The sequence below is a fragment of the Meriones unguiculatus genome, chromosome 16 (genome assembly GCF_030254825.1).
Source record: "Meriones unguiculatus strain TT.TT164.6M chromosome 16, Bangor_MerUng_6.1, whole genome shotgun sequence".
NCBI classification, from domain to species: Eukaryota; Metazoa; Chordata; class Mammalia; order Rodentia; family Muridae; genus Meriones; species Meriones unguiculatus.
The window spans coordinates 58971704-58990882 of record NC_083363.1 but is presented as its reverse complement, the minus strand read 5'-3'; the positions used below and the strand labels follow the sequence as shown (position 1 = coordinate 58990882).

The window sequence follows — 19179 nt, the reverse complement described above, 5'->3', positions numbered from 1 at the left end:
TGGGATCCTGTTTCTTTAAACAGACCCCTGACCTTTGGCAAACGTTCCTAATTGTTCAGCTGAGGGGTGGTTACAATGGATCCACGTACTTTTATATTTTTGTGTATAACTGAAACTTCCTATCACAAAGAAAAATAGAAGAAAACAAAATTCATTAAGGTCCTTGGGCCATTATAGCTACAGGAGTTTTTGGCTTGTACCTGTGACCTTGAGGTCTACATTGTCACTTGGGCCACATTTGGAGAAACCCTGGGACATCATTAGTGCATCTTGGTTTAGGTAGGTGTGTATATGGCTGCACTCCTCCCAGCTCAGGTGCTGACCCTGGCCTCCCACCCATGACACTCGAATGAATAAATGAGTGAATGAATGAATGAACAAACAAACCATCTTGCACAGTGGATCAAGCTCGCACCTGAATATCCTGAAGGATGGGATCCTTGCAACCAAAGTTATAAGCTCGGAACTCCCCTCCTGTCAAAGCAGCAAGCTCCTTCAAGAACTCATTTGCAGCCTCGTCGTTGTAGTTGAAGGAGATGGCACAGATAGGAATATTCTGGAAGAGTCTGACCTGCTCCATCACCAGCTCTGGCGGCTGAAATGACAACAAGGGAAACGGGGAAGGGTAAAAGAGAAAGAAAAAATGGCGTCGGCGGAAAACTCTTAGTATTGTCCATAGGCAGAATTTGTCAAAGTCTGAGGCAGGAGTAGCTCAGATAGTGAGTGACGTTTTGTTTATACGTTAGTTCAATCCGATAAGCAAACTGCCTGCCAGGGAGCATGGAGACCCAAAGGCCATGGGCAAGTCCCTCCAAAGTCTTCCACGGTGAAGGAAAAGGTCTAACAGAAGCAGCTCAACTTTAAGTGCATCTAAGTGTAGAGGCTGTGCCAGTTGGCCTGCGTACTGGGGATCCATGGCAAGGAGACCCTGCCACTGGGATTCCACACAGTGGGTCCCCGGTTTCCCAAAAGTCTGTTAAAGGAGTAATTTCGGCTTTTGCTGTGCTGTAGGCAATTTGCTTCTGAGAGATGGAGGGAGAGAAAAACAGAAGAACCATTTGTTAAAAGTTCTTCCAAGCAGTGGGTATTCAGTTTAGGGCCTGTGTGGTGGTTTGAATTACAAACAAACAAACAAACAAAACCAGCCCCAATATGCTCATAAGGAGTGGCTTCATTTGAAAGGATTAGGATGTGTGACCTTTTTGGAGGACTTGTGGCCTTGTTGGCCAATGTGTGTCACTGGTGGTGAGCTTCCAGAGTTCAGAAGTTGAGGGCAGGCCCAGTGTTACTTTCTCTTCCTGCCGCCTTAGGCGATGGGTATAGAATTCTGAGCTCCCTCTTTAGCACCAAGTCTGCCTGTGAGCCACCACGCTCCCTGCCAGGACAATAATAGACTAAGCCTCTGAAACAGTGAGCCAGCCCCGGTTAAATGCTTTTTTTTTACAAGTGCTCCATGATGCCCCGGTTAAATGCTTTCTTTTACAAGTGTCCCCATGATCATGGTAGCTCTTTGCAGCAACAGTAGGCTAAGACAGCCTACATTTTTGGTTATGCCTTACAGTCATCAGTTAAGCCTTTCAAGCATTGTATGAGGTAGTTTTGGAAGGAATGAGGACCCCTAGCTCCATCCATTCCTCTCATTCTCTTTAACTATGAAGACACAGGTTTTCTTTTCATGATAATAATATTCTCAGCTAAAAAAAATAATAAAAATAAAAATAAAAGGCACAACAATCATCACTGATAGCACAGAACAAGCTACCTTTCACAGTTAGGAATGACAGACCACCCAGTTCTGACTGATGAGACCCACAAGTTCTCAGGGACAGATTTCCTTTTTCAATTTAAAAAAAAAGACCAACAAAAGAGGCTCGTGTCTTTCTCTGTGAGTAGCAGCCGCCAGGCTGGGGCCACAGGGATCAAGATGGTGTAGTGTGAGGACAAGAGAAAGAGCCTTCTGGGACACATGCGTGGGTGGTTGTACAACTAGGACAGCTACAGCTGGATTCCCCACCCCTGCTGATGTCTGCCACTCCCCTGCCATCCTGCCTGTTCCCCAGTTATTCCCTCTAAGTGACACATAGCTACATAGCCAGCACCGCCATTGGATGCTGGAAAAACTGGGGCTCTGTACAATTAGCTTTCCCAGTGTCACCAAGTTCTCTGGTGGTACAACTGGAATACACACACACACACACACACACACACACACACACGCACACACACTTCGGCGAGAGTGGCATTGACAGATGGTCTGCTCCCTGGTGTATGATAAAGATGGCATCTTGGTGAGGATCAAGTCATTGTGCCATTGCTTTCCTCCCAGGAAAAAATTCCTCTGCCATCGTCTCCCCCACCATGCCCAGCTAGTGCCTTCAGAAACTCTCCAGCTGTCCCAGGACCTCCACTGTATTCTCAGTGTTAAGAGTTCCTCCTTGATTATCTGCCCTGCCAGCTCCTTCAGACAGTTCCATCTTCTACCTGTGGTCCCTGCCCTTTGCCCTTTAACCTTGCCTTACCAATTTTTCCATGACGCCCCAGGGAAAGGGAGATGAATGAGAGGGGATTCTGCTCACAGCGAGCTGCGCTTCCCTGGGGAGGCTGCTGTCTATGTGGTCCCTGGAGACCGAGGTTGCCGAAGCCCTCACCCAAACATATCCTCAGTCTGTATTTAATGCTAGCCTTGGGTCTACGCCTACTCATTAACGCATTTCCTCTGACCGTCAGCTGGTTTGCTAGCCAGACACTAGCTGGATGTGGCTGACAAGCTGACCCTACTTCTCTTGTCAACCACACAGCCTGAGAGAAGGGTCCACCCGGCCTGTTCCGGCTCAGCTCCCCTGAGTCCTAAGAGCTGTGCCTGGTCGCTCCCTGTTCTATGACCTCTGGAGGAAGGTACGTGGGTGTCGTTTCTCACTAGAAACATTTAGCCTCTGCTCCTCAACTCTACAAAGCAGACAAGAGACATGCCTACATTCTGCTAATCAAATAGCAGGTGCCAGCACAGCGAGGTACTGCTCTTCTGTAGACTTACAGCCAAGATGCTTGAGAGAGGAAGGCGCCATAGCTGGTGTCTCCCTTCATTAGCTACAGGACACCATGCATTTATCAGCTCGTTGCCTCTCCTTCTACCAAAAGTTCCACTGAAGGCCAGCCCCTCTTTCATCGTGCTCACTATTTTGTAACTGCAGGCAGAGAAGCCCTGGTACTCAGTCAACATTTATGGAAACCTCATATCATTTATTTCCTCAGAGCAACCCTATGAGGAAGGAAGACTAGCTTTAAACCACAGAGGAGAAAGTTCTGGCTGAAGGACCTTTGTCCAAGGATGCTCTGATGGACAGTGTTGGGTGATTATTTCCATTGCTCTACCCAGCTAGAGGGGAGGGCACATTAGGAGTGGCCTTGTGAGCCCACCACCTGCACCAGCCCCAGGCCCCATGGTGCTAAACAAGCATGGTGTTCCAGTATCTCCTGTGGCATCTAGGGAGCTGGGGAGTGCAAACTTGTGCCCTGGATCAGTACTCAAGCTCCAGGCAACGAACTAGCCATTCCTATCTTCTGCCTGCTGAAGTTTGCTGCAGCTGCTTCCCATCCCTGGAGCTCTGAAGAGGCAGGCCCAGAAGGTCAACAATGACCTGTCCACAGCAGCCTGGCTCCCTCAGACTCTTCACAAATGCTTCCCTGACAGGCTCCTCTGGGCTGCAGGGCAGAGGAGCCACTGCCTCTCGCACTCCCATGAAACGCCGAGAAGGCTGTCCTCAGCCCAGGGACTCTCTCCTGTGTTCCTCACAGAGGCTGCCAGCTCTTCAGTCCCTAAGAGGATGCTGAGCAGCAAGAGACGCAGCTCACATTCCATCACCAACCCAGAGCAGCAGGAAGGTAGGAAACTGGGTTCCCCTGCTACCTTAAGGTCTAGCTGGCCTCTTGCACGTGGCCTCCCCATCCCCTAGACTTTGCAGAGCCCGTGTCAGGCTCTGTCCATTTTTATTTTAGGAGGATGCAAAAGTATTCATCACGTCCACTTGTAAAGACTTGGACTTTGAAGGAGTCCTAAGATGACCACAGCCAGGGCTGGCCCAGACTCCGCCGCACCCTTCAGAGAACTCCTGTGTAACGGGACTCTTGCCATCCTAAGGAAGGCTGACACTTCTGGAATGCTTGTAACATGAGCAATTTTAAAGGCGGTCTTCCCTCTCCGATGCTGGCCTGACCACGCAAGCACGTGGTACACAGATGTCCACAGATCTAGGTCCGAAGCATTGCTGTGTATGTCGAATCACGCCGGCCTCACACAGAAAGCCCCTCAAAGCCGGTGAAGAGTGACAAAGGACCTCAAGCCCCTCCCACCTCGGCTCCTCCCTCGCTTGAGCTGAACTCCTAGGAAGAATGCCCTGAGAGACCCCAGGGCTCCTGAGCCAGGTTCTGGCCTGAGCCTCCTCTGGCCACTAACACAGCGGAGACAGGTTGCGACTTCCTGACACAGTCTGCACAGAGCACAAGCATCTGATGTCCGTTTGCTCTCACTGACAGAATCTTCGAGGAGATGCAAAAGTGTGGAAAGGTAGACAGGCACACTTTCAAGCATTTGTAAGTTACGTTTGAGGCAATTGTTAGTCTTCAGATTCTAACTGTCACCTCCCCGGTGCTTCATGTTTGAATGAGCCACAGTCTGTCTGGGGAAAGCTGCTCGTCTTCAGAAGACGACACGGATGCATTTTGGGTATACTAATGTGAGAGCCTAGACCCTCACGTGGAGGGACCTATCATGTTGGAACCCCTGAGATATCGAACCACCTCACATTTCTTGGGGTTTCTGGGCTTCCGTGTAGCACAAGCGTACAATCTGCTCGCCAGCACCCCAAACCTGTTTGTTCTTAATTGAACTTCCAATTGGGTTGCTAAAAGTGAGTTCTGCGTTCCTCCTGCCTGCTCCTCTCCCCTGCTGCCTGCTCCCCAACCGGGCACGAAGCCCTGGGATTCCACAGTGAGTCTCTTGGTCCCCAGTCCCTCTGCTGCCAGCTGATACTGCTTTCGGGCCCTTGTCAAGGTCCCAGAAGCAGCCGTGGCACAGCCAACCTTCCCCTGACATTGTTGAGGCATGCTTCCAAACAATGGAGGGGCGAAAGGTGTCACCACCCCATAGTGCTGACACTCATGCTGTTAACCTGTGCAGCAGTCCCCAGCTGACCTTCCTCACCTCACATCCCATCCTTCCAGCTTGCCCTGACTGGTTTTCTGAGTGCGGCCTTCTCCCCATATGCCCACCCTTCTGTACCCCCCCAGCACAATTTTCTCTCCTCTGTTCAAAAGGCTCTCTCTCTCTCTCCTTTCCAGACGCAGTACAACCCCCCCCCACACACACACACACTAGAAAGCCCTCCCTGGTTTTCTGTCCATCTTGTGTTGCTAAACCCGTCCCTCTGTGCTACTAGACACTCACCAGACAAGCTCAGGCCCTGGATCACATCAAAATGAACTATATACATGTAACACATTCCCTATGGGTAAACTTCCCTCAGGCCAGGATCACTTTTCCAGCCTCCAACCTTGGCACCACTCAGGATACACAAGAGTCGTGGGCTGCTTCTGAATAGAGAGCACAGAGACGCTGACAGAAAAAGCATTCCAAATTGAATTTCACTAAAGCGCCACTTCTCTGCCATAAATCTAATGCAGTGGTAAAATCCGGTGGCTTCAGTACTTAATCCTTGAGCCATTTGACACAGGGTATTTTAGAATAGGCAGTCTGCACATATAAACATCTTCCAAGGCAGGATACATGTTGATACTAATTCACTTTAGCAGTCAATTTACATTGTGCTGGTCTGGAAAATCCTCGTATTTACTTAATGCCTGGAGCACTCATCTCTCATTCACAAAGCTCAAAAGAAACAGAACAGACTCTTCTAAAACTTTTCAAATGTCTTTCAGGCAGGCTAAACAAAGCCTAGAGCGTTTCAGTTGAAAGGCATGCTTTTGTTTAAGTGAGGGCGAAGCTAAAATTAGATATGGAACCAAGGACGTTGCCCAGTGACATGTTTAGATTAAGTCCTCAAAGGAAAGAAATCAAAAGCAATCTCCGCAGCCCTAGTTTGCAATAAAACATAAACCAGTGTGCAGCGGAGGGCAGGCCTCTCCTTCCCTGGACACGGTCTCCAGGCCTGTGAATGTGGGTCACATTAAGCATCAAATAGTCACCACCATCTCTCTGTCCATAAATGTTCCTTGGAGTTAGAGAAGGCAAGGGGGTTGCTTGGTGTCTTTCCTTACCTCGGCACTGGGTTCCTATGCCAGGGTAACATCTCGGTGTCTCTAGGGCTGGGGAGGGCTCTGAATATTGAACACAGTCCCTTAAATGCTTAGGTAGGTACTCAACCCTGAGCTGCAGCCAAAACCCTCTTTTTTCAAAACCAAATTTGGAGACGGGGTCCTGCTAGTTGCTTATGTTGGTCTTGTTCTCATTCTATAACCAAGCAAACACTGGGCTTGCCATCCTCCTGTCTCAGCCTCCTGTGCAGGTGGGATGACAGGTCTGAGTCAGCAAGATCGGCTTCTCTGCCTTGTGGCAGAGAAGACCTGGAAAGACCTGAAGCCCCCTCTCAGCATTCCCTTTTGGGACAGTCTTCCTCCTGTCTTCATTACCAGTTTTAGTGAGTACCTGGTCGGGTCGCCCATCTGTCAAGAGGTAGATTACTTGTGTCCCTTTGTCAGCAAAGGCAATTTGCAGGGCCTTCAGGGTATTCGTGGAACTTCCGGCCTGTGGAAGGAAAAAGAGATGCTCAAGAGAGATGACACAAGCCATCGAAATCCTCGGCTTCCGTGAGAAGGGAGGAAGGCCAGTGAGCTCGAGAAACCAAATCCCAAGGTGTGCCATCAGAGTCTCTAGCCAAGGTCCAAGGTCTGCTTGAAGCCATGGCTGTAGACTTCCTGTCTTAACAACAGGGGTCCCAGGGCAATTTCATCTGTGCGTGTTCGTGTGAGAGGCTCACTCAGGACGGTTTTGCTGCCGGCGCTTCGTCAAGCCGCCTAAGAACATCCTGCTTGGGATGGTGTTTGTCTTAACTCAGGATTTATTTGTGCCACCCAGGATTTGGCAAACGTGAGTGTGGTCCCATTGATGGTCTAATGATGAACACATGAGCATTTCTAGCATATATTCAGTTTACAAAGGTTAGGGGAGCAAATCCTCCTTAAAGTGCACGGCTGTATTGCCCAGTCATGTGTGTGTGCATGGGGTCCTCATGCTCTGCTTTGTGTATGATGGAAATAAACAAACTAACAGAGCTGACAATCCATAGCCTTGGGAGAAATGTTCAGGGAGAAAAATAAGTATTTGCTAGGCTATAGTATGTATAGTTGCAATTATAGCGTGTTAGATATAAGTAACTTGTAGGTGATTGAAAGTGTACAAAGGGATGTGCGTAGTTCAGACACAAACATGCTCCATTTTATAAATGTAACATCTGTCGATTTTGGTATCCATGGGGAGGGGGATGATCCTAGGATCAGCTCCCCATGGCTACTGAAGGCTAACTGTATATATTAAAATCATAATCAGTCAAGGAAAATAAATTATGGCTTATTTTTCTCTCTTACATATAATATTAACCATAGCACTGTCCACAATTCTTTATATATGTATATAAAGAAAGAAAGAATAAGCACATTGTTTGTCAAGAAGAAATGAGAGGTTTTTAACAATGTCACCAAACACATAAAACAATAGTTAGAATTTCTCATGACTCAGTACAGAATGGATGAAACCAGATAAATGCAGATTCAATAGAATGCATTTTATTTAACATCTAAAAACGAGCCTTACTAATCTTTGTCCGTGAGACACACAGGACTGCAAGATTTCCAAAGCCCACTTAAGCCTTTCCCCTCATCTTAGACACAGGGTATCAATTTGACCGCAAGAAAAACAACTGGGATTGATCCAAACCAGAGGAAATGTATGCAGAGGGCATCCGGATGGTTCACAGAACTGCCATCTGGCAGGGAAACTGGCTTGGGACCTCACACCATGGAGCAAAGGCCCAGTCCTGCCGCACGCCTGCCTGGCAGGGGCCCCACTGCAACACCACCAGGACTCCAGATGCTGTGGTTAGCCACACCAAACCAGGGACTGTCAGACGCTTGATGGACCCGCAGCCCACTGCCTTTGCCACCCAAGAAGCTTCGCCGGTCTGTGTGTGCCGCCGCCGCCGTGGTTCTCGCTGGGAGACACACCATGTGGAGTCGCCGCCTCTCCACTCAGATCCAGGAGGCTGGCCTGAGGTTGTGCGCCTGAGCCTCACACTTACCCCTGAGCCAGAGTGTCAGCCTCCAGGTGATGAACAGGCCTCCTCCCTTACAAGAATCGGATAAGAAGATGGAGATGACGACCCAAGGGAAGACAAGACCCAGCTCATAGCCAAGTCTTGCTAAGCCTCACGTGTGTCTTAAACACCCTTTCTGTTAAACACTGCTCAAGCCCAGACGCTAGACTCACTCTCCGTGGAGGCTTAGTAAGCACCCAAGACCCACCCTGCCATGCATCATGCTGGGACCAGAACACAGTTTACCAAACTGGACCACACTGTCTTGAGCGGGGTTCCTACAGCAGTGCTGGAGATGTGGAAACATCACCAGGCAGGCGTTATGGAAACTCCGCCATGGTGATGCCTGGCACAGGCTGCATAGCTGGCTGGGTAGCTGAAGACACCTTAACATGGGGCTGACATGGGCGAGCAGGCAAATAGAGACTGTGATGGGGCCTGCTTCCCATTTTCTTCAGAATTGGGAGAACAAAACAGACATTGCTAGAGCGTCCAAGCGAAGGCACACGCTGGAAGAGTGATCACACTACTGAAGATAATGAAAGCATCCAGTGAGCACGCCCCGGGCTTAGCACGGAGCGTTCCTGCATTCCCACGCTGTGGCTCAAGGAGACTCAGCCTTAGCAACTCCTGTTCCTGTGTCCCCAGAAGGTCAGACACCAGCTGCAGGCAGCCTGGGATAAGCCTTCCACCAGCCATAAACGGGAACTGAATGGGGGACCCAGTGGTATGAGGAGGCTCGGAAAACTGCAGTGAAAGCCCACAAGTGTAAACTGGATTGAACAGGCTGGACCTACATTCGGAATCTGCCTGCAGAACGAGAAGATTAGAGTTTCCTGTCATAGTAATCAAACTGCCCAGAATGCGATACCAAAAAATCACACATCATACAAAGAACTAGAAATAGCTCTTTTGTCTGAGAAAAGTGGTCAGTGGATGCCCCCAAAGACCCGAGACAATAAAGCAGATGGAATATTAATACTGTAAGAGGCCGAGAGAGAGAGAGAGAGAGAGAGAGAGAGAGAGAGAGAGAGAGAGAGAGGAGAATGAAGGACTTAAAAAATATCCAAGAAGAATGGCTTTCAAAAAATTCCCCAAGTGGCTGGAGAGATGACTTGGGGGTTACAAGTGTGAACTCTTCTTGCAGAAGACCCAAATTTACTTCTCTACACACATGTTGGGAGGCGGTTCACATGTGTGTGTAACAGCTCCAGGGCATGTGACGCCTCTGACCTGTGTGGCTCCTGCACGTATGCACACATTCCCACTTCATACACACTTGCACATACATAATTCAAAATAATGAAAATAAATCTTTTTTTTTAAAGTCCTCAAATACGCTGAAAAGTGTAAAAACTACAATTCAAGAAGCTGAGACAACCCCAACTAGGTTAAAAATCTATGAAAATCATAGCTAGATACATTGTATGTAAACTTCTAAACACTAAAGAGAAGAAGAAGAAGAAGAAGAAGAAGAAGAAGAAGAAGAAGAAGACCTCTTCATAAACACCCAAAGAGAAACAGCCTATTACAGCACCCAGTAAGGAATTCCAGTTTGGGTGGCAGCCACCTCTCATCTGAAACAGAGCCATAAGGAAGTGGCCCAAGTTGTCTCAAATGTGGAAAGAAATGAATCCCTGGTCCTAAGTCACATCTGGTGGAAATACCTACTTGTGGCTGACGGGGAACTATGAGAGTCTCATCTTCAAAGGATGGCTAATGAAAATGTACAACTCAAAAGCAACCAACCACAGAAACTCAAACATTGACCATGGGGCTCATTACAGAAGGCCATCCTCAATCCCTAAATTTCTCCAGTCATGTGTTACAGCTTAAGCAGGCTTTACGGCATCTAACGGTCGTATACAGAAGAGCCATCTCTTAAGGCAGATGGGGCACAAAGGGTGTAAATTGAAATCTGGCTTGTTCACTTGGCGTCGGAATACGTCAGTATCAGCAGCTGTAATAAATGACAATTTGCATAAGGAAAGCCACTAGAACAAGCCGTTAGAAAACCATACAGCATGTTACAGTCAAAGGGAAAACGGAACATGAAAAGTAACCCGAGGACACACGAGAAGGCAAGAGAGAAGAACAAAACTGAGGAGACACAATAAGCCAATAACAAAACTGTAGATGTGAGCCTTCCATATCAAGAGCACAGACATGCGGCTCTCTTACCCATTACTTGACAGAGACCGGAGAACTTACAAGATCACGGACAGCTCCCTTAAGGTCTGCAAAAGCCTCAAATAGAGCAACACGGATAAGCTGCAGGTAACGGGATGAAAGCGATACATCATAGATTTCTTTTTTTCAAAGCAGCAATAGCCACTTTAACAGCACACTTAGTACACTTGAGGTTTTGTCGGCTTTTTTTGGGGGGGTTAAATTTTTGTTTTTGAGACAAAGCCTTTCTAGGTGGCTCCCAAGTTATTACCCTCCCGCCGCAGCCTCCCAAGTTTTGGGATACGCACCTATTACAAGCCCTTGCTCACTGCCCGCTTCACAGCAGTGAAAATTACTGAGGACAAAAAGGGGACATTAAATAACGATAGAAGCCTCAATCTACAAAGACAGAAACTCGAAATACTTACACACCAAACAATAGAGTTTTAAAATACTCAAAGCAAAATGTGATGGAGCTAAGAAAAAACAGAGCATGGTCATTTCTTTTAACACACAGCACTGCGGTAGCCACATTCTATGTAAAACACACTAAGTGTTTTACTTAATTTTTAATAATTTCCACTGTTCTAATTTTTTATCAAAAGCATTTTACAAATTTAAAAAGAATTTCAATCTTGCCAAGTATGCCTTCAGCCATCATGGAGTCAAAATTAGTAACAGAACAACAACTTGGAAATCAAATAGTGGTTGGTTTTTTGTTTTTTGTTGTTTTTTTTTTTAATCATGGCTCAAAAAAAGAAAACATACAAAATTTAAAAATAATAGAAATTATGGAAAATTAAGTAAAATGGGTAAATCTATAAAATGTGGCTGCCAAAGTGCTGGTGGGAAAATCTGTGCCCATTAGTAGTTTATATTGGAACAATAGGAGCACCTCCAAAAGCAATCTATTCTACTAACCAAAGAGCCTTCAAAAGGAGGTGCAGTAGAAGCTCTGGTGTCTTTAAAACCCCAGTTCTGTTATGTAAACATGTTTTTGGTGTAGGATATGCTGGTTCAGACTGTCCATGGCAGCAGGCTATCTGCCTCGTGCGGGCTCTGAGAGAGACATGATCTTTGCCAGCTGCAGATGGTTTAATGTTGAGGACTCCGGGAAACATAAACGCCAGAGCCCAGAGTAGGGGAGAGGGCTCGGAGAAAGAAGAAAGCTCCTGCTTCCCCCTGCTGCTCCTTGTTGCTGTTGATACAGTTTGATGAGAAGCCGGAGATCCCCTGAAACAAAGATTGGACTTGCCCGAAGAAACCCGATAACCCTGACCAGCAGGAAGTAGCCAAAGAGACCTATGTCCCTCTCCCCACTAACCCTCCTCTCCTATCTGCTGTTGGGTGTTGGAAGGGGCTGGGGTGGAGGCAGAGGCGGAAGGAACCCAAATAAAGCAGATTAATAGTATGCTAACAAAGGAGAGCAACGCCCACTCCAAGCAAGTGGAAAGAAAGAAATGACACAGAAGGCTAGTAGGAGGCTGGATTTGGGGCCAGCCTGGGTAACACAGTGAGAGACTGTCTCAAGAAAGAGCTGGGCATGGTGGCACACACCTGTAATTCCAGCTACTTCAGAGACTGAGACAAGAAGACTTCAGGTTCAAGGCCAGCCTAGGCACCTTAGCAACACGAACGTCAAGCTGAAAGCCTTAAAGGGCTGGGGCTAGAGCTCAATTTGAACACTTGCCTACCATGTTCAAACTCCAGTGTCACAAAACAAAAGACAAAAATCCAAAGAACATCCTAGAAAATAGCAAACGCATACAGATCACATAAACCCCAGAAACGCCGAGAAGCTGCTGCGGGGGAGGTTGAGGAGACACTGCAAGCTGCCGGTTCACAGCGTAGCTATTGCTGGTGGTTTCCAGAAGAAAAGAACATTGGTAATACTGCAGACTTAACAAACTCCACCCTAGACTAAGTCGGCCAGTTAAAGAGATTTCTTCCCAGACGCCGCACTTCCTTCTCTCCCCATTTCAAAGGCCACCCCAAAGATCTTGGGGCATCCCAGTGTCTCCCTGGGCCTGCTAGGATCAGTCAGGACTCAGGAACTCAGGTAAAGTCTGGTGTAGTTGACAGGCACATCTAGGACTCTAGACTCGGACAGTAAGCTATTTTAAGCAACTTTTTAATAGCCCTGTCTCAGTTTTAAGTGTCTCTCAAATATCTGGAATGCCATATGGTTCTGGAGCATATTCAAAATTAAGAGAAGCTCAAGGCTGGAGAAAATTTGGAAAGAAATCCTTCCCAATAGCCTGTGTGACAAGAAACAAAAGCTTTCCAGGTCTCCAAGAAAACTCAGGCCTGAGGAATGACTTCAGTCTCTCCATATATCCTTCTGTCCTCTCTCTTCTTGGTGTCAGCCTTCAGTGCTCAGACTGTACTGTCTGTCTCCGTGAACTCGGTGCTTCTGAACAAAGTTCATTATTAGGAACAGCTGCATATTATCTGCTGAAATCTGTTTGCATCACGAAACAGCAATTGGTGCCCAGGACGGATTTGGAAAGTGAGCCACCTCTCCTTGTCCAAGGGCTAAGCACCCAAAAGTCCAACCAACAGTGGAATGAATACGCACGAATGTGCATACACACACACTCACACACTCACACACACACACACACACACACACACACACACACTCACACACACACACACACACTCACACACACACACACACACTCACACACACACACACACACACACACACACACTCACACACACACACACACACACTCACACACACACACACACACTCACACACACACACACACACACTCACACACACACACACACGCACACACACTCACCACACACACGCACACACACTCACACACACACACACACTCACACACTCACACACAGGATTGTGTCGGGTTAGGGACAGGGTTCAATGGGTAAAGCCCTTGCTATACCGACAAATAGTGAGTTTGAACTCTCAGAACACATGTAACATCTGGGTGCAAGCGTGAGCATCTATCACCCAGCACCCTGTGGCGAGGTGAAAGGCACGGGCAGCATTCTCAGAAGCTCGCAGGAGAGCTACCCTGGTGGACGGAAGCAGCAAAGTAACAGAGGCCTTGTCCAAAACAAGACAGAAGACAAGGGCCAGGTTGTTCTCTGGTCTCCACACGGGCTCTGTGGTACATGTGTGCCCACACTCGCACACACAGATCTACACATACAAACATTTAACATACATATACACACCACACATAAACATGCACACATAAGACACTGTTTGAACCTATGCAGGCTTCCCCCGCCTTGTTTGCATTTCCTAAATGATACAGGGTAACACCTGTTACATGGGTGTTGGGAGTTTGGGCATGAGAGAGGTTTTAGGGGCTCTCTGTAAATCTCACAGCATTTTATATTAGGGCTTTGCACCTCTGTGGCTCCTGTGAGATTCGGGTGAGGTCCTGGAATCAGCCTCCCACGGCTATCACGGGATGGTGACTATAAATAGATGCTTGACTAAACTTTAAGATACTGACTAATGAGACTGGATGAATGTGACCTTTGTAGTGAATAATTGCCCATGTATAGACACGGCCTTTCTTGGAGCTCAATCCATTTCTCAACAACTTCAAGTCCATAAGCAAACTCGGCACAGACAGGACATTTTCAGACTTCTCTCACACTCGTCTCGCAGACTAGACATTTTACCTTAATGTCTCTAATCCACAACTGAGCCTGTTCCAAATTATCTTTATTGATTTCAGCAAGTTTTTCCCGCCAAGCGATTGCCTGACCATCAAATGTCACAAAATTGAATTTTCTTTTGTATTTCAGCTGGTCCTGTAAGAGACAATTATTATTTAACCGTAAAACAACTCAAGTGAAAGCAAAGAGAACTTTCAGTTTGAGGCCATCTCTAGGCTATCAATTTTCAGTTCTAGAAACTAGCTTAAAATTATGATTGATTGAGAAAAAAAAAAATTTCTGCTGCAAAAGGCATTTGAAGCCAAAATTCTATAGTTTGGATGTTTGACCTCTGTAGATGTTATCTGTGAATGTACAGAGAGTGTTATATGCTATGTCTATATACGTAAGCAATATTGTACTGTGACATTAAATACTAACTTTAATACTGATATTCATACTATGCTGAATAAGCCTATTAGATGCTTAAAGAAAGAAAATTCAAAATGTCGTTTTGGTCACTACATCTTGGCACAGGCTATTATTTGAATACAGACCTATTCATTTGACTTTCATCAGCCTACTTTTCTCCCCGGGAAGCTAGTTAAGGGCTATATTTTGTGTTTCTGAAACATTTCTCCACTGTCAGCAGGACAGAGTCATGACGGTACTGTGAGATGCAGGCATGGAGACCAGACTCAGGAAGCATCATCCTTCTAAGAAAATGAGTCAGGGGCAGCCCAGGGGAGTGAGACGGAAACTGGGGCGTCCATCACGAGCCTACCTACCCCTTCCCATCTGTAACTTTGGGGCCAGTTCACACAGTTTCCCTAATAGACGTAGGAAATCTACAATGTCGAGATTATAAACATCTGGAAAACAATAGAGGTGTCTGTTGTGTGCCACGTGTCAGAGACAACTCCAGGCAGGAAGGACAGACCCACACGGAAGTGATCCAGGGTGATGGTGACATAAAGGTCCCAGCAGGGCACAGGTCTGATTGCCAGGGAGCACTGAGGGTTCTAGAATGGCAAAGGGGGGCATTTCTGGCTGGCTTTCTCGGGGACCCTTTAGTGCAGTGTGACCCTATCCACTTCCCAGAGCCCCTACAGTGGCTGTTGGAGACAGCAGCCCAGCACAGTCCCAGCTCACCTGTATGAACTGAATGACCTTGTCCTTCACCAGGTCCAGTTTGCTCTTCATCGAGTGAGACGTGTCAATGAGGATGTAGATGCGATCTCCACGCACTTTTCCGAAGAGGGCTCTGCTCCCATCTTGTAGCCATTTAATCCTAGACAGGAAAAAGTGCTGAGGTAAATGCAGTCTGCGATCATCAGAACACAGGCTCCACTTACACAGCCCAGAGCCTTACTATACCATTTATACTGTGATCTTGGATGAATGAATCATTCACTTTCCGATTCTTTTTTCTATAGAAAAAAAACCTCTATTTGAGGCTGGAGAAATGGCTCAACCACTAAGATCATGCACTAAAACTCACAGTTTCAGGAAAAGCCTTGCAGTGAGGGATTGGAGGAAGAGGATACAGAAGATGTCTTATTGAATGGAGCTTAGCAAGTCTCAGGGCAAAATACCAAATGGTAGCTACTCTAGAAAGGAGGTATGGAGGTATGGAGGAAAGGAGCTATGCTATGGAGGGCATGGAGAAGGGTTGGGAGAGTCTATCTCAGGTGATCTGCAGTGTACTCTAGAGATTTGGATTGTGATGATCAGGACATGTGTGTGAAGAAAGCGCAAAAGCCAAGGAGAAAATTTATCCAAGGAGAACTCACTGGAGCTGACACACCCAAGAACGGGTCTTTTTCCCATCAGTCAGAGCAAGTGTCAAGTGGAATCCCCACAAGGCCGCTCCTCACTGATAGGACCAAATCAGCCCTAAGATAAAGACTACTGTGGACTTCAGCTTTTGTGACTTAAAAGTATGACTTAGACTCAAATTGGGTCTAAGCAACTTAACACTATCACAAAATACTTATCAAAACGAGTCCATCATCCCACTGCGTAAAATTCAAAATGCCTAGAATCAAGAAAAAATAGAAAGAGAGATGGAAAATAAGTTACAGGCATGGCAGGAAACAGGAAAATATCTACAATTAGTAGAAAAGCTGGTCAACAGATTTCTATTTAGAGCCCCAAGCAACCCAGATGTTAGAATTTGCAGAAAGAAAAGGGTGTTATGTGGTCACTGCAAATGCATTTCACATGTCCAGAAACAGAACCAGAAGAGACATAGAAGACATAAAAAAGATCCTAAACATTGCAGAAGAGAAAATGTAGGAGACGGAGATTGGAGAGGGGCATTGTGATGTGCTGTCTTGAACATGGCGTGGCTGCCACACGACTGGACGCAAGGCAGCCGTGGCTATCCACCAGAGGTCAGTCAGTCAAGATCCCATCACAGAGGGGGAGGCAGTCTCCAGGCCCAGCCTTGACTGGGGAACTTTGGACAGCTGATGGTTGCTGAGGCTTGAGGGAATCGTTCTTTCGGGGCATGAACTCCCTGATACATTTCCTGTGCTCCAGCGGGCAGCCCCATAGCTGTTCACACATGAGCAGTGCGGACGGCATGCAGTAGTAATTTAAAAAAATAAACAATTCTAGTTTATTACATAGGTGTATGAAATTCTCAAGTATAATTACAAATGGTAATAAAAAAGCAAGATGCAAAAGAGCCTTCCCGAGACTCCCAGGGGATTCATCTGCTGTGAAAAGTAAGTTATACAGCATTAACAGTAAGCGAGACAGCAGAAAAAAAGATCAGGGAATTGATTTAAGGCATGGCAGTAACAAACAGTTCAAAGTGAAACAAAATTAGGAAAAAAAATTGTGACATACTACAAGTGTGTCTGTAATGAGATTCTACAACGGACAGAAAAGGAAGAAATAGAAAAGATATTTTAAAAATGTTTCTATTTTGATGAAAACATTATGCCTACAGAGCCAAGGAGGTCAAAGAACGCAGAGAGGAGAAGAGAGGAGTGAAGGGGAGGGGAGGGGAGAAGAGAGAGCACAGCAAAGTACAAAATCATGAATTTGATGAAATCCAGAGATTAAAAACAGCCAGAGGCAGAAAAATTCACAGTATGTTCAGAGGAACAAGTCTAAGAATAAAGGTCTTTTTATCATAACTCATACAGGCCAGAACACATTGAAGATTTTTTAAGAAAACAACTGACAAAAATTTCAAACTAAAATTCTATACTTAGTAGAAAGATTTAAAAACAAGTTAAATTAAAGGAGAGAGTGCTAATACAATTCATCACTAACAGACTTGAACCACAACAGATACTAACAAAGGTTTTCTGGTAGAAATGAAGGAAGGCCCAGTGGAAATTCGGATTTATGTAAAGGAGTAGAGAGCAATAGAAATGAGTGTGAACAAACACAACATGTATTTGTTCTAATTCTTAGCCAGTAGATTGGACTATTTGTACTGCACTGCTGGGCTCATAGAAGCCGCACATATAAAGGGCAGGGTAACTGTGGAAAGACAGTGGGGGGTGGACATTGTAACATTCTTACACACAGAGTGGCATGATCTCGTCTGAAGGTAGGCTGAGACGTTAGTATGTAAAGTGCACATGTCAAAAAGCCACACACAACGAGATAAAACCTAACAGACAGGGTTAATACGACAACAATGGAGACAAAAGAAAGTCATAAAAAGGAACCAGAAGAGGGCACAGGAGTTAAAAAGTGAGCAAAAAGCGAACAGAAAAAAAATTACAAGATCCCAGATTTAAATCTAACTAAGTTAATAAATGTAAACAACATTTCAATCCTGGTGCACGTTCTGTCTCCAAGAAGCCCGGTTAATTACAAGCCAGAGACAGGCAAAGAGAAAAGGATAGAAAAAGATGAGCGTAGAGACCATGAGTGTTCAGGTGGAGGGACTACTCAGATACCAGACTGGGCACATTCCTGAGCAGGAATATTGGCAGAGCTGAACAGGCATTTCCTATTACAAAGGAGCTGATCCACCACGTGAGTGTAACAGTCTGCAACATAGATGCACCAAATAACAGCTTCGAAGCAGTAAGGTGGAGCTGATGGCCCCAGAAATGACTCGGTGACTTCAACAATTTTCTCAATAATTTATAGAACAATTGAAGTGAAAATCAGGAACAGTATGGAAGATTTGCACACTACCACCAACAAACCAGGGTGAGTGAAGTTCATAGTACCCTTTCCAAAAAAGTGAACGCTTTCCGAGTCCTGAGCCACAAAATCTTTCCACAGAGAAGAAAACTCCAGGCTCCGACGGTGTTAACGGAGAATTCTGTCAAACATATAAGCTAGGGATGGTGCCAATTCTCACACAGTTCTGCAGAAAACAGAAAAGGGAAAGGGCTTCTGCTTGTCCTTGACCCAGGGGGGGCAAAGGACAAAGGGACCTGGCGGCCGGAGAGTGCCTTATAAACACCGTGTCTCCCGAAAGAAACGCAAACGACTCAGAGAGACAGCTCTGGAACCATAGCAGAGGGGGCTCCAGACACAGGCACAGCTTGCTGTGAGTAATCCATCGCCACATGGCTTTTGAGATGCTCGGGCTCTGGGCATGCGTACTGGGCAGGTGGGTATCTGCTACGTATGGTTTTGTAATGAAACCGGCCTGAGGGTGGAGAGAGCCTTCCTTTTCAAATGGCCGTGGCAGGCTGCCACTGGCTGAAACCCATTAGAGTTAGCATCTGGCATAATCCACAGAGAAAAATTGCAAATGCCATCACTATTCCCACTTTATAATCAAGGAAACAGATGCAAAAATGACATTAACTAACTCGCCTGGGGCCAAACAGTAAGTGGCAGAGCTGGGATTTTCATTGTTTGTTTGTTTTTTAATTTCTTATTTTCCCAGTTCTCTATGACCTCAGAGACAATACAGCGAAAATGAATTTGATCTCCATGGTCTAAAGCTGTCCCCTGACATCTGGAACCTGAGGGTGTTAATTTAGATCTTCCACATTAAGTCAACCCTGAGGTCATAACAGCAGCATAGCAGGCTCGTGGGCAAGGCAGATCA

The 19179-nt window shown here is 46.3% G+C and overlaps 1 protein-coding gene across 1 annotated transcript in view; it reads right to left on the bottom strand.

Annotated features, from left to right (window-relative positions):
- Positions 1–19179, bottom strand: part of Vwa3b (von Willebrand factor A domain containing 3B) — a 152799-nt gene that overhangs the window by 63523 nt on the left and 70097 nt on the right. The window contains exons 11-14 of the mRNA XM_060369869.1: positions 15291–15429; positions 14163–14294; positions 6662–6760; positions 416–595 (exon numbers count right to left, since the gene is read on the bottom strand). Coding sequence (XP_060225852.1) covers positions 416–595; positions 6662–6760; positions 14163–14294; positions 15291–15429 — 550 coding nt within the window. The remainder of the gene's footprint in view (positions 1–415; positions 596–6661; positions 6761–14162; positions 14295–15290; positions 15430–19179) is intronic.